The 14217-nt window shown below is 48.4% G+C and overlaps 2 protein-coding genes and 1 long non-coding RNA gene across 4 annotated transcripts; 2 read left to right on the top strand and 1 right to left on the bottom strand.

Annotated features, from left to right (window-relative positions):
* Nucleotides 1-114: 114 nt before the first annotated feature.
* On the bottom strand, nucleotides 115-6909 carry COQ5 (coenzyme Q5, methyltransferase). 2 transcript variants are annotated; one of them, XM_074921117.1, is made up of 7 exons: nucleotides 6737-6909; nucleotides 6157-6306; nucleotides 5456-5680; nucleotides 2521-2627; nucleotides 1136-1224; nucleotides 814-925; nucleotides 115-698 (listed from the first exon to the last, which is right to left on the bottom strand). In XM_074921117.1, exons 1-7 carry the CDS (start codon nucleotides 6888-6890, stop codon nucleotides 597-599), a joined length of 939 nt encoding a protein of 312 aa, XP_074777218.1. In that variant the 5' UTR covers nucleotides 6891-6909; the 3' UTR covers nucleotides 115-596. The 2 variants fall into 2 exon arrangements, with proteins under 2 accessions (XP_074777218.1, XP_074777219.1); XM_074921118.1 differs by lacking the exons at nucleotides 115-698; nucleotides 814-925; nucleotides 1136-1224 and adding an exon at nucleotides 1252-1593.
* Nucleotides 6910-8170: 1261 nt separating this feature from the next.
* Nucleotides 8171-11035, top strand: LOC141967362 (dynein light chain 1, cytoplasmic-like). Its single transcript, XM_074921069.1, has 3 exons — nucleotides 8171-8311; nucleotides 8954-9091; nucleotides 10414-11035. Exons 2-3 carry the CDS (start codon nucleotides 8960-8962, stop codon nucleotides 10549-10551), a joined length of 270 nt encoding a protein of 89 aa, XP_074777170.1. The 5' UTR covers nucleotides 8171-8311; nucleotides 8954-8959; the 3' UTR covers nucleotides 10552-11035.
* A 338-nt stretch (nucleotides 11036-11373) lies between these two features.
* Nucleotides 11374-12331, top strand: LOC141967317 (uncharacterized). The gene is made up of 2 exons (XR_012634681.1): nucleotides 11374-11550; nucleotides 12069-12331. It is a non-coding gene; the product is annotated as an uncharacterized LOC141967317 (long non-coding RNA).
* The last annotated feature ends 1886 nt before the right edge of the window (nucleotides 12332-14217 follow it).

The following is a 14217-nucleotide window of genomic DNA, read 5'->3' as shown; positions in this document are numbered from 1 at the left end:
AACATGTCATCTCATTCCACAATATAGTTATGTGGTCATTCTCCTTCGGGAAAAAATTCCTTTCTTAGAAAGGAAACCTTAAAAAGGTTAAAATATTGATGTAAGTGAAAAACATTGATGCAGAGCTGTTTTATTTTGCAAACCTTCCACAGACCCTTGAAAGCAGTAAAGGAATCGAGGGAAAAATCCCTTAAAGTCCACAACAAAGATAATGACAGCTTAATAAAAATTAATAAATCCAAGTTACTTTATACTAGTATGATATCCTCCTTGAAGCTTAGTGAAAAAACGAGGCATCTCGTTTGAAGACTAGTCAATCTGTTTCTGTATCCAGCACTGGTAACTGCTGTTGCTTCATCTGTTGGCACCGCTCAGTTTTGGCCATGTCCTTCATGTTGCACTTGAAGGGAAATGCAAGCGTAAGAAATGCCACAGGAGCCTCCCTCTGCAGGTTTCTCAGTGGAAAAAAGGTAGCTGATGCTCTTCTGGGTCCAATTGCTGACCAAGTGTATGTTGCACAAGTTCTTAAAAGTTCCACAGCTTTCATATTCCTCAGCAAATAAATTACACTTCCTGTGTTTTGCTACATAGTAGATTCACAGTTTGAAACCTGAGTGAATGGCAACAATGCCCGAGTTTAAATTCTGATAATCCACTTTAAAAAAGCCTGCATCTTCTATCATTGCCTTCAACTCCTCCTGAAAAATAATAGTTCCATAGTTATAATAACCTGAAGGCCTATAAGCCAGCTGCCTCTAAGATTATGCTGGGACCATGTTTTGTGTGTTAGTGAATTCAGAGAAATTGTCTTACCTGAGGGGGGAAACGTCTGATGCTCTCCACGAGATATTGGTAAGACTTCCAGTCACCAGCAATAACCTCACCCAGAACAGGAATAACCTGGAAACTATATAGATCGTAGAGCCTGCACAGACAGACAGCAAATACAGATGAATACAAATAAGTTTAAAACCAACCCCTCCACCACAGGTTGATCTCTGTACCACTACACTATGGAATCTGTATATGATTTTAAAAGTGCACAATGAGGTGGCCTCAAAGTGTCTCCACCTCTTATTCTGGCTGAGTACAAATCAGGGCCATGTGACATGGCATAGCATCACCATGTTCCTACCTGGAAAGAAGAGGGTTGCTGACATGACTAAATTCAAGGCAGAGAAATCTTCCTCCTGGTTTCAGCACACGATAGGCCTCCTCAAGTGCCTGAGATAAAGCAGATGTGATAAATGTTTCTGTAGAACAGCACCTGCCTATTGCCATGCCATGTGATGGCAACTCAGTGATGAACTGAGGGGAGTAAAGAGAATCCTGATTGGCAATCTCCCATATTTACTTGTAGAGAAGCATCCCACGACAAGTACTAAAAAAACCCCAAATGAACAACAAAACCAGACCACAAACATGATTGCTGTTATATAAATAGATTTATTCCAGGCTTTGTATTGAAACTATGACATCAGGTTTGCAGCTTTTATTTTTCTTCCCTACTCTTAGCTGATGAATGTTTGCCAGCAGAGCTCTTGTAATTATAGACCAAACCCAAAGGGGAGAAGGTGACTCAGCTACAAGAAGCTGAAAATCAAAAGAGCACACAATAGGTATTTTTTTTAGTCAAAATAAAAGCTTTTACTGAACTGTGAGGCACACCCAAAGGATGAAAGAAGAAATTATACTGGGTTTTGGATGAGCAACGTGTGAGAACAGGGAGGAAAGACAGGGAAGAAGAAAATCTTCGCTACTTCAAAAATTCCATCCTATATCCAAAATAAAACACCTAAGCACCACCAAGAAAAAATTCTGTTTACAACTGTTCATACAAAAGCACAGCAGAGCTGTATTCAAGAACCTCTGCAGGTTGTACATCTGCTTGGCTTCAACTGTCATGTTCCTAGGGGATAAAACATAAACAGTACACATATATGACAGGAGCTCTGCAAAAGATTTGGAAGCTCAGATATGTTTTGCACCATGTCTCCAGGGAGCTATGCTACCAGCCTGATGTATCCATGAAGGCAAAGAGCCTGTGCTTCGGAAGGGTGCAGGCAAAGCATCACGAAAAGCCATCCACATTAAGGCAAGTTCGAAGGCGTACAGTTCAAGGTGGCTTGGATTCAAACACTACACCTTCCACAGAAGGAACTCTGCCAAGGTTGTAACACACTCCTCCAAAACACAGACAACTAGTCCAGCTAAGCAGGTGATCTAACCTATCTTCATCCTCAAGACAGCTAGTCCTTCTTGAAGGACAGATATTGTTTAGAACAAAGGGTACTATACTGCTTATCCTAATTAAAATCATCCTCATTCTTCATGGAAAACTCTACTACCAGTCAGTGCAAAGACACTGAGCAGAAGGGTCTTTACTTATTTTAAATGCTTCAGGAGAAGACAAAGATGTTCCTTTATCCAAAGGAACTCTTCCTTTGCTTCCTCCACTAGAATAAAAAACCTCAGGTGAATCCTAAAGGCTCCATGTCAGGATACACTACAGCAACTTACCAAATCAATACGAGTTACATTTCGGATTCCAAAGGCAATTGTGTAAACATCAAACTTATCATCATCAAAGGGCAACTCTTCAGCATTCCCAAGTACCCAGGACAAACCTGTAGTAAAAGACAAAGACACAGTATTGAACAGACCTTATAAAACTCAGACTGCCCCACAGAGACTAGAATTTATCTATTCTAGAAGGAATTATTATTAATAATAAAGTGATATTTAGAACTAATATTTCAATTTTGCATTTTTGTGTGAGGAAGGACACCTTGGTCTATACTCACAAACCTTTCAAGGTTTGTACTATACAGCTGTCTTTCAAGTAAAATCGTTAATGTTGCAGATCAGCCAAAACATTCTTCTGCATATATACATGTTGTGTTCACAGTGCTTTAGTCTGCCAAAAAGATTTCATTCAAATCTTGCATCGTAGTGGAAAGCAACTGGCTTTCCAGAAACTGGCTGCCATTTGTTTGTAGCAAAGTTGCAAAAAAAGACTCTCTCCTCAAAAAATAACTATAAACACTGATTAACGTCTTGCCATCCAGCAATGGTCAAAACACTTAAAACACTTTGCTAGAAAACTTCCAGAGACTGAGGAACATGAAAAGCCACACTCCATCAGCACTATCAGTATGTGATCCTGTTGCTGCCGTGTTGCTTCCTAAAACCCCAGTGGATCAAGGCCATGTCAATCCGTGGAGCATGAGACTGCTTAATTTAGAATTAATAGTTCTTGATGTCACTGTTTTTGGTGACTCAAATGCAAAACAAAAAAACTAACAGAAAAAAACACCAGGAGTCTTCTGCAACAGAGATCAGCGGTTTCAAAGGGCAGTATGCTAGAAAGTGACATGGAGGAGAGCGTAACAGCAGAAAACAACAGTTGTTGCCAGGACACATTCAAATTTAATTTTTACAAAATATATATTGTAGAATCTATTGTATGCAAAGCATCACGCAACATTATTAAAGCAGCAATTCTTAGTTTATTTAAATGTAGACAGTTTGAGAAAACACCCAAGAAGTGAGCATCAGAAAAAGGTTTTGAGTGAAAAATAACACTGTGGTAAAATCAGAGGCCAGGAGTTTTTAAATGGATACCTAAAAGGGGCTGTTGGTGTCCAGCAGGAGAAACCGGGGCACATGCAGCACAGGCTGCCACTCCTGCTGGCCAAAATGCACAATCAGCAACTGTGCAACATGTGTTTCTTTTTGGCATGCATAGCCCCCACTGTTGGTGAATGTACATAGGAATGCAGTGAAAGAAAACTCTGCCCCTTACAATTTTAAGAAAAAAAAATAATTGAGACCTCAGACAACCAACAGATAAGCAAGGTAAAAATTGAGATTACTACAATAGGGAGGAATCACTTGAAAAACAGACATATGAAATGGGTATGTGCTGAACAAGGGAGTGAAAAAGACTAAGAAGTCAGAATTGTGGCATGGTGGGGAATAAGACAACCCAGGCAACAATTAGACAGTTAGGCTTCTACAGCTACAATGTACAGGAGAAGAAAATTAAAAACCGTAAATATTCATTTTGAGAGTTTGTTGTCAATAAAATACCTAAAAAGTGCAGCCAATTAAAGAAAATACTTTATTTATAGTAGCTGGAAGGCAGCATCAAGCTTCATTTCAGGTCCTAAACTACTGTCATAAAACTTTTGTACTTAAAATGTTGGTACAGTTCAGGTGTTCCCAAACTATGATGCATAAAAATAGCTTTGGACAGGCTGGAAAGCTGCTCAGATAAGCATGATGCAAGCAATCTGCCAGAGCTGGAAGAACCAATGCTTTCACACTTAGTTTTTGTTTTAAAGAAAAAGGAGAGGCAGGCAGTCAACGGCCTGGGGTAACCCACCAGCAGGGAACAAAAGCAACTGAGAGAACTTAGGCCAGCAGCTTCTTTAAGCCCCTTTGTGTTACTGAGCTGTTCTGTACGTCCTTCAGCCTGTACAGTTTGCAGGCAGGAAATTCACTTGTACCTGCCTGGAAGCCTGAAGGCCCCGTCTTCACACCCCTCCCAACAGCAGTAAATATTAGAAGGTTCAGTGGCTGCAGCTGTGACAGGAGTCCCAGGGGGGGTGTGGGAGCAGCACACAGTGAAAGGACACGCAGGAGATCTCGTAACACACACACAGAGGCTACCCAGGGCATTCCTAATGGTGGTACCCAGGCAAACAAAATTTGTGAACCTCCTGGTGTACTTCACATTGCTAAAATATTTGCCAAATATCCATAAATTAAGAGAGGATAAACAACTATCATACAAACGCTGAGCCACAAGCAGGACTTCTTTCTCTATGTCTTACTTCTTAATATCAGGCTTTTCAATCAGGATTGGCGTAGTCCCCAACAAATTCTAGATATCAGTGAATTAATCCATTGACCTGCAAACTAACATTTAATATAATTCAGTTTCTCCGAGTATTATTAGCATATACGCTAATGGTGGAAAGTTTCATAGGTTCACAATATACTTCAGCTCTTGCAATTTTTATTTCTTGCCTTGATTCTTAAATACCTGTTATAAGATCTTTAGAGTAATCATGCTAGGGCTGAGCTCTTTTGCATTATCTGCCTTAGTAAAATCAGATTCATTTGCCCAGATATAAACATCAGGTTTAGATTACGTGATCAATTTTCAAGGATAGCTGTGTATCAGACCTCATGGACACTTCTGTAAATATATTTCTGAACGTTCAAGTGTTATTCAAGAGGATCACTGTACATCTGAACAGCATACATACTACATACAGGCTCACTGAAAAAGTAACTCAACGTTGGCAAATATGCATGCACAACTATAGTATACACCATGGCTATATAATATATATTGTAATCCTGAAGTGGTGATTACCTTGTGGCTATCACATGTCAAATTCTTGTTATCGGGCATGTTACTGAAACGGTACAATGCATGACTCACCTTCAGAGTAGCCGAGATGCTGTGCTTTCTGCTTCCCAACTTTTAACATTTCTTTGTTAATGTCACAGACCACCACTTGGGAATCCCCTAGCAACTTAAATTTGTCTTCCTGGTAACTCTCAGAAATTTCCTGCCACGATAAATTCTGATGGTTCTTAAGCTTCTGCTGGAGCTGGCGTTCTCGTGTAGAGCGAACATAATTAATAAATCGAAAAGCGATGTCACCTGCATTTGTTTTAAAAGAAAGATACATGTTTTGGAACATTTCCTGACTCCAGGAAATTGGAACATAAGACTTTGAACATCAAACCGAGTTAATTTTTATTTACATATATATATTTAGAAAAATAAACACCACACACAGAGTAGAGAGTGTGTATGTGTGTATATATATATATATATATAAAATATATAAAGGGAACACATTCAAATGAAAGAGCCTAGGGCTTCCTACAAATGGAAGTTTTCCAAAAAGTATCATGGTAGTACTATAATACTTTCAGATCCTTAGAGGAAAATACTTAAAAACACAAGTTAGCTCTTAACCCTTCTCTGTGAAAATAAAGTAGATGCTTCACTAGTTTTAAAGACAGGGAACCAAGCGGAGAAAAAAAAACACTAGGCAGCTTGAACCTGGGCAGTCTCAAACAGTTTCAAAAACAGTGAGGCACTGTTAGGAGGAACTCACCAAAATTTTTTACCTGTTCCTCCAGCAACATCAAGAAGAAGTGTTCCTGGGGAAGGGTTCATTTTATGCATGAGGATATCTTTCCACACTCGATGAATCCCTAGAGTCATTGAATCATTCATCACATCATATTTCTTGGCAACACTTTCGAAGACCTGATAAACTGCAAAGAAAGGACATGAGAATGAGATGCAATCTACTTTAAAATGTTCCTGTGGAAGTAAAATGTGTCCTTTATTGCCTCGTGGAGGTCTATCACCATGTGGAACTGAAAAGCACCACCTGAAAACTCCTTACAAACAATATGATCGAATCCTACCGAGCCTGTTCCTGACAAAGTCTCTTTGGAGAAATACAGCCACTTCCAGTAACGCTTCTGGAACTGAGGGAAGAACCGAGCTGGCGTAACACCGATACTATTCACCGAGACTCCCGGTAACGTCTCAGACCAACGGCACAGCTCCAAGCACATCTCGGGCACCCCTTCACCCCCAGGGCCGATATGCCCAGGGAGCTTCCCGCCGGGCCGGGCCCAGCCCGCCCTCCCCCACGGCGCCGCCCGGCCCCACAGCAGTCCCCGTTGCCGCCCTCACTTTTCTCCCTCCTCTCCGCCTCCGTCACGGTCTGGAAGCCGAAGTGCGTCTCCGGCCCCGCGGCGAGGCCCCGCCCGGCCCCGCCGAGCGCCCGCAGAGCCCCGCCGCGGCCGGTGAGCAGCGCCCGGCACGGGCACAGCCCCGCCGCCGCCATCTTGCAAGGGCACGACCTCCCCTCCGCGGCCCGCGGCTCCGCCAACCGCAACACCGGCGTTGGGCGCGGCACGGCCGGCCCCGCGGGGGCGGGAGGCGGGACGGGACGCGGCGGGCGGGCTCCGTGCTCGGCCCCGGCCCCGGGGAACGCGGGGTTCAAGGCCCGTGCCCCGTACGGGGTGATGGGGAGTTGTTCATGCCGAGGCTGTACAGCTCGGTGCCACCGGCTGCTTCGGTGCACGGCTCAACCTGCCCTGGTAGAACATGTAAAACGGGGGGGGACTATCCCTGAAAACCCCAAACCCAACACACCTGAGTATATCTGAGTGATTTTGCAAATAATTTTCTCTAATCTCTTTAGAAGTTAATTTTACAGTTTCCTGGCTAAAGTAAAGCCTCACGGGGTGTAGGAGGGAGGGTTGGTTGGTTTGTGGGTTCTGATGAGAGGAGTGAAAGGCTGCCTCTGATTCCTCTTAGGGATATTAGTACAAATTAGGGACTTTTTCTGCTATTTTTTTGCAAAAGCTGCCCTGCTTATCACACTGTTTGAATCATCCGGAAATTTTGTCAGCTTTGTAGATACAAAAAAGTTACTTAACGCCTTCTCGTGAGAGATTACATCACACTGTTAATAAAGCAGACCAGAGACGGCACTCCCCGAGTTGGTCTCCCTTGCCAAAATCTTCTGCGTTCAGACTTCTCAGCACCATCAGACCCTACCATGACTTTCTCATACCTTATCTGCAGAATTAAGCAAAACATAAAATTCTGATCTGTTGCCCTGTGCTCTTTCCAGCAGAATGCCCTGCAAAGCATCACATATGTTTTGGGGGTTTGTGCGGGTTTTTTTGCCTGCCTCAGCTACAGACGATCTTTGCCTACGAGAGATGTGACCCAGAGCCTCTCACGCTGTAGTCACAGGCAACCAGCCACGTTCAGGCTCAGCCGCGAGGAAAGGAAAGGGAGGCGAGCAGAGGCCGCGCACGGCCTGAGAGCAAGCCGCGAGCAGGGTGCTGCGGCCGCGCCGTGCCCTGGGCTCGCCCCGGCGGAAGCTCCGGGAGACCCGGGGCTCCCCAAAGGTCTCGTTCCGGGCGGGCCCGGGGCGCGGCCTGCACGGCCACTGCCACCCGTCGCTATGGGAACGGGCGCAGGCGCGAGGCATGCCGGACTGAAAGAAAACGCAAGAGGAAAACGCTACGAGAATGTCGGATGGTGGCCAATGAGCGCTCGGGGGGGTGGTGGCAGTGACCAATGGCTGGCGGGCAGGGCGGAGGGGGTGGGGCTGGGCGAACTCGGAGGCGACGGCAGCGCGCGCGGGCCGGTTAAACCGACGCGGCGGCGGAGCGAGTTGCGTGTGCGCGTTCCTCTGTGCCCCGCCCGCTCCGTTCCACGCAGCGCTGGTTCTGCGGCGCCTGGCAAACGGTGAGAGGACCGGCGTGAGAGCCGCGAGCGCTGCGGTGGGGCAGCTCCCGTGAGGGGCTGGGCCTGACGTGGGCACCGGGGAGGTTGAGGCCGGGCAGCCGGTGCCTGGGCGCCCCAGCAACTCCCCCGTGCCAGGCCCTTCTGTAGCAGCCGCCTCCGCCTTTCTCACGCCCCCGGGAGCCGCAGGCCGGAGCCGTCCCCGCAGCCGTGCGGGGCTCCGGGCCTCGTTCGCCTCCGCTCGGCAGGGAAAGGCCGTCGGGGACGGGCGCTGGAGCGGCCGCGCCTTTCCCGGGGCTCCCGGCCTGCGGCGGGCGGCTGCCGAGCCGGAGCGGGGCCGGGCGGTGGCCGGGTGTGCAGGCGCTCCGCCGCGGCGGTGCTTGTGTCGCTCCGGGCTGGAGGGGCTGGGGAGCGGGAGCGGGCCGGGGCCGGGCTTGTAAGGCCCCGCTGCTGCGGCTCTGAGCACGGGCTGTGCCTGCGCCTCTGGCCCAGCCGGCCCCGAGGCTGCCCAGCCGCGGGTGTGGGCACAGCGCGGGCCCTGGGGACGGGCCGGGAGCGAGGATACCGGTGTGGCTGCTCGGCGGGGGACCCTGGCAGGCGCCTGCTCCTGCAGCTTTGAATGCTCTTGTTCTTCGTTCAATACAGGCAATCATGAGTGATCGAAAGGCAGTGATCAAGAATGCAGATATGTCTGAAGAGATGCAGCAGGATGCTGTGGAATGTGCTACTCAGGCCCTGGAGAAGTACAACATCGAGAAGGACATTGCCGCTCACATAAAGAAGGTAAAAGTTTGCTTGTGATGTTCTCTTGGAATCTCTATGAACATAAAAAATCAAGCAGGCAGAATGCTGCTAGGCAAGTAGCTCTAGAGAAACAAGTTCTAGAGACAGTAGATAATTGAGTTGGGCTTTGTCTGGAGGCTGGTGTCCTTATGTTCCTTTTCCCCACCCTTTATGTGGCCTTTTCCGGGTCCTTCTGCTTTTCTCTTGCACCACGTTCTACTTTTCTGCTGCTGTCCCATTGTCCAGGGAACAGCGAGTGGCAGCAGACTGTCCCTGTGACTGAGCTGGTACAAAACACAGGGGCTCTATTGAGCTCTTACACAGTTTTCCTCTGAGAGAAAGCCTGTTTTACATGGTCCTTAGTTTCGTTTTATTGAACTTCAGGATCTGGTTACAGTTCCATCCAGCTGGGTCCAAAATTGCAGGGAAAAGTAGTTTTCTGCAAGTGTACTGTAATCACACCTCTCCTTATGTAGTGACATAAGCAAAAAAAGAAAAAAAAAAGTCCACACAAAAAATCCTGGTGGCACTGATTATCTGTTGTTTGCAATGTCTGTGTCCTCCTTTATGTAGGATTAACAATACTGAACATAGGAAAGATCTAGTTCTGATTACATTTCCTGCTTTGTCAGCTCAGGAGAATGGAGAAATCAAAGAGCGTCAATGGAAGTTAAACTGATCTGAGTGGAAGAGCTGTTAAAAAATAAATTCAACTAAGCAGAATGATTGCTTCCACTAGAGAAATATTGATTTGCTATGCCCATAATACAGAAAGGCATTTTTTCCCCAGATGCAGAAAGTATCCATGACAGTGTAAAAGACAGCTTAATCAAAAATTTTTCACATATTCTTTATAGAAACTACTGGGAATTTGTAGAGGATATGTTTCAAATGTATAAAACAAATTATTTGTTGGTAGCACTACTGCTGTTACAGAGCATGTGGCAGAGAATTTTCCACTGAGTACCTTTAACACCCATGTTGCAGATGAACAATGAAGTCTAAATTACGGCTTAATCTCTGTGGGTATAAAACTAGTGGTGAAGCTTTTACTTGAGGGCTGCAGTTTCAGATCATGAATTAATGGGGTGAGAGACTACTTTCTCTGAACAAATGTTTTAAACTTATTACTGCTCGGATGGGAAGTACTGTGGCTTTTTTGTGGATTTTATTTTTTGGTCTGACTAAGCAGCAGGTGAACAGTAAGATGTAAATAAGATAATGCTAGTACTTAAGAGTATCTGCTCTTCCTCTAATTGCCTTGCTCAGAAGGTGAATACCCATGTAGAACAGTTCTTAATTTCTGGTGATCTGCGTTGCAGGAGTTTGACAAGAAATACAATCCCACTTGGCACTGCATCGTGGGAAGGAACTTTGGCAGCTACGTGACTCATGAGACCAAGCACTTCATCTACTTCTACCTCGGCCAAGTCGCTATTCTTCTTTTCAAGTCTGGTTAGAACCATGGACTGTTATGGAAACTTGCATCTGGTTACAGGACTGTGTGCTGACTCCTCTGACTAGTTACTGCAGCCTTCCTGAGGACGCAGACCTTGATCTTCAAGGGCAATGGCAGGGATTATGCTATAGCAGATGATCTTACATTGTGGGTATAAAAAGGAAAAATACCAAAAAAGTCTTCCTTGTATTTATTTTTTTTTCAGAACGCTGCTTCTTTGCTAGTAGAGCTGTTGGAGCAGTTTTGCCTTTGAGAGTTTTTATAGCCATCTACAGTATTGCCCAATTACTGCTTGTGCTATGTAAGTACTGACAGTGTTTAGTTCTTTCTGTTCCGAACTTCCCTTGTTCTTCTAATTTGCTTTTTGATTATTTTCCCCCCCTTGTTGTGCTGGATGTACTGCCCCAAAGCCCGAGCCGTTTCTTTTTCTGCCGATGCCTCGTGGAGAACCGTTTTGGAAAATAAAGGACGAGATCTCCCCCAGGCGCCAGGTCGCTCTTTCTGGCCGCTTTGTGCCGTCGGGGCCGGGGCGGTGGGTGGCTGGGCCCGGGCGGGGCCGCCGGTGCCGCTGCCCTGTGCGGGGCCGGCTGCCGCGGCGCGGGGCGGGGGTCGGTCCCGGGGAGGCCGCGGGCGGCCCGAGCCCTTCCTGCTGCCCGGCCGGGGCGCGGTGCCGGGGTCGGGAGCGAGGAGAGGGCGCCCGGGGCCCGTGCGGGTGCCCGCGGCGGCCGGGGGGACTACAGCTCCCGGCGTGCTCGGCGGCGGCCGGGGACTACGCGTCCCGTCGTGCCCGCGGGCCCGCCCGGGCCCGGCTCCATCCGGGTCCCGGACGCTGCTGTGGGCGACTCGTCGCCATTACGGGACGGCGCTTGCCCGCCAGCGCTGCCGTTGGTGCTGCAGCGCTCGCCCTGCTGCCCTCCGCCGTGGATAAGAGCAGCCCCTGAGGCTCCCAGGCGCTCGGCCCCGGCTGCGATCCGCCACGGGGAGCGTGGGCCTGCCGGCGGTAAGGGCGGGGGGGCGGCGGCGCTGGGGCCCTCTGAGGCGGCCGCGTCGCGCGCGGGTCCCTCGAACCGCCGCCGAGGGGGAGCGCGCGGCCGCTCCGCTCCAGGCGGGGCCGGTCCCGCGGGGCGGCTGCCGAGCGGGGCCGGGGCCGGCCCGGGGAAGCGGGAGGGCTGAGGTCGGGCCTCATTCCCCTCTGCTCGGCCGGGAAAGGCCGTCGGGGCCGGGCGGTGGCCGGGCGTGCAGGCGCTCCGCCGCGGCGGTGCTTGTGTCGCTCCGGGCTGGGGAGCGGGAGCGGGCCGGGGCCGGGCTTGTAAGGCCCCGCTGCTGCGGCTCTGAGCACGGGCTGTGCCTGCGCCTCTGGCCCAGCCGGCCCCGAGGCTGCCCAGCCGCGGGTGTGGGCACAGCGCGGGCCCTGGGGACGGGCCGGGAGCGAGGATACCGGTGTGGCTGCTCGGCGGGGGACCCTGGCAGGCGCCTGCTCCTGCAGCTTTGAATGCTCTTGTTCTTCGTTCAATACAGGCAATCATGAGTGATCAGACAGCTGTGACAAAGGGTACAGACATGTCTGAAGAGATGCCGTGATTCTCTGGAGTATGCCATTTTGGCCATAGAGAAATATAATGTTGGAAGAGAAATTACAGCCCTTATAAAGAGAGTAAATGTTTGCTTGTAATATCTTTTTGTTGAACACTATCCACACTGGAAGTCAGGCAGAGTGGTGTTGCTACACTGTTTAGAAGAGCAAGTTCTGTGGACACAAAATAAATTGGGCTTTTCCCATGGGCTGCTGTCCCTGTGTTCCTTTTCCTATGCTTTACATGTACCTTTTCTAGTTTTTGTTTTGCCATACATTCTATGTTTGTTTTTTCACTACCATTGTCTAGCAGAATAGGAGAGATTCTGCTGGCCTTTCCCAGTGTGACTGATTAGCTGGTAGCAAATGCAACCCTTTGAAGACTCCTGTTACTTTCCTCAGAAGGAATGCCTTTTTTTACCTAGTCCTTGATCTGTTGTGTTCAAATTAGTCTTAAGGTTCTATTTGTCAGATTTTCCTTGAGGCTCCTAGTTGGAACTGTGTTGAGGAGGTAATATATCCAGGGTTGTAATAGCTGATCAGAAATGCTTGCATGCTCTCATGGGAAGCTTCCTCATTTGAGAGCTATTGGGTGTGACAGTATATAATGACTGACTGGAATGTTCTGCTTTTCGTAGAGCTGTGTATCTTGATTTTTGTAATGTGTGGTAGGTTTCTGAGTATGATGGGAGAACATGATCTCATGACCTGATACATCAGCGGTATAGCTTGAGAACACATCATGACTTCTTGGGGGGAATTGCAGTCCATGGGCTTATTCCTGCTCAGCTAGGAAACTCTCTGGGATTTTTTTCTTTGTGTGTGTCTAAGAAGCAGGTGAAGTATAAGAGGTAAGTAACACAGCCCTTATAGTTAAAAGCATATGCTGCTGCTTAATTGCCTTTTCAAAAAGTGATACTTCTTAAGAAGAGACACAATGACAAAAAAATCTGTAGTCAACTTTTAGGTGAGAACTGTGCTAAGTTCCTAGTGATCCCTTCTGCAGGAGTTTGAGCAGAAATACAGTCCCACTCGGTACTACATTGTAGGAAGGAAACCTGGCAGCTGTGTGTCTCATGAGATCACGTACTTCATCTTCCTCACGCATGGAGTAAATATTCTGTTTAAAGCTGGTTAGAGCTGTCGATCATTGTTTGGAGTTGCTTGTGCTTACAGGACTGCACACTAACAGGAGCAGCTTAGTGCCTTCAGCTTTCCTGAGGAAGAAGACCTTGGTCTTCAGGGGTAATAGGGATTTTTCTGGAGTGGTTAATGTGGTTTTTCTGTTTAGGGGAAAAAACCCCACGACCTTGTATTTATTTCCAGGGTCAGCTTGCTATAAAAATGTTATGTGTGTTCTGTCTCTAAGAGTTTTATGGCTGTTTTCTCTATGGCTGTTTTCCCTAACATGGCTTGGGCTCCTCATTTCCGTGTGAACAACCACATTTCGAAGAAATCTCTCACTGAGAATATTCAAATGCGGAGCTAAGTGCACCAGTATGTCAGTAACCCAAAGCTGCACCGAGGAGCCCTGCAGTTAGACAGGACTGTGCTCTGTCAGGGGCATGTAGGAGTTAGAGCAAGCCCTTGGCCGGGCTCAAAGTCTTCAGTTGTCCAGTGGCTAACTCCCGGTGTCCTGGTGTAGGTAAGGATGCACAGGTAGATGGGTGGAGCTTTGAATATGAGCTCAGGGTCCTGTGTGTGTTTTCAGCAACCAAAGTCCCTGCTCGTAGCAGCTCAAGAAGCTGCATCTCTGGGTTCGATCAAAGCTTGGCCAGAGGGCACCGGGGGGCGTTTAGCCAAGGCTGCTTCTTACTTGCTTGCAGCGCCCTCAAGTACTACAACAGTTTTGGGAAGCGTTCAGGCTGTAGCCGGTCTCCGCCGCTGTCCCCGCTTGCCGGGGGGAGCCGCCGCGGCGGGGCCGTTGCGGGGGGGCGGCAGCAGGGGGCGCTGCGGGCGCGGCCCTGCCGCGGCGCATTCCCGTCGCTATGGGAACGGGGGGCAGGCGCGGGGCATGCTGGTCTGAAGAGGGGTACACACCCCCGGGAGGAGCGTGGTCCCGGCCAATGAGCGCTCGGGGGTGTGGTGGCGATG

The sequence above is a fragment of the Athene noctua genome, chromosome 17 (assembly GCF_965140245.1).
Source record: "Athene noctua chromosome 17, bAthNoc1.hap1.1, whole genome shotgun sequence".
Taxonomy (NCBI): domain Eukaryota; kingdom Metazoa; phylum Chordata; class Aves; order Strigiformes; family Strigidae; genus Athene; species Athene noctua.
Note: the sequence above shows the minus strand (reverse complement) of the source record. Positions and strands in the feature narration are given on the sequence as shown.

Excerpts from the sequence above, each read along its gene's own strand:
- COQ5 (XM_074921117.1), bottom strand. The coding sequence starts at position 6,890 with ATGGCGGCGGCGGGGCTGTGCCCGTGCCGGGCGCTGCTCACCGGCCGC. Across the intron at positions 6,307-6,736 it reads GGCGGAGAGGAGGGAGAAAA|TTTATCAGGTCTTCGAAAGT; the intron begins GTGAGGGCGGCA and ends CTTTCTTTGCAG. Across the intron at positions 926-1,135 it reads AGCAACCCTCTTCTTTCCAG|GCTCTACGATCTATATAGTT; the intron begins GTAGGAACATGG and ends CTGTCTGTGCAG.
- LOC141967362 (XM_074921069.1), top strand. The coding sequence starts at position 8,960 with ATGAGTGATCGAAAGGCAGTGATCAAGAATGCAGATATGTCTGAAGAG. Across the intron at positions 9,092-10,413 it reads TTGCCGCTCACATAAAGAAG|GAGTTTGACAAGAAATACAA; the intron begins GTAAAAGTTTGC and ends TCTGCGTTGCAG.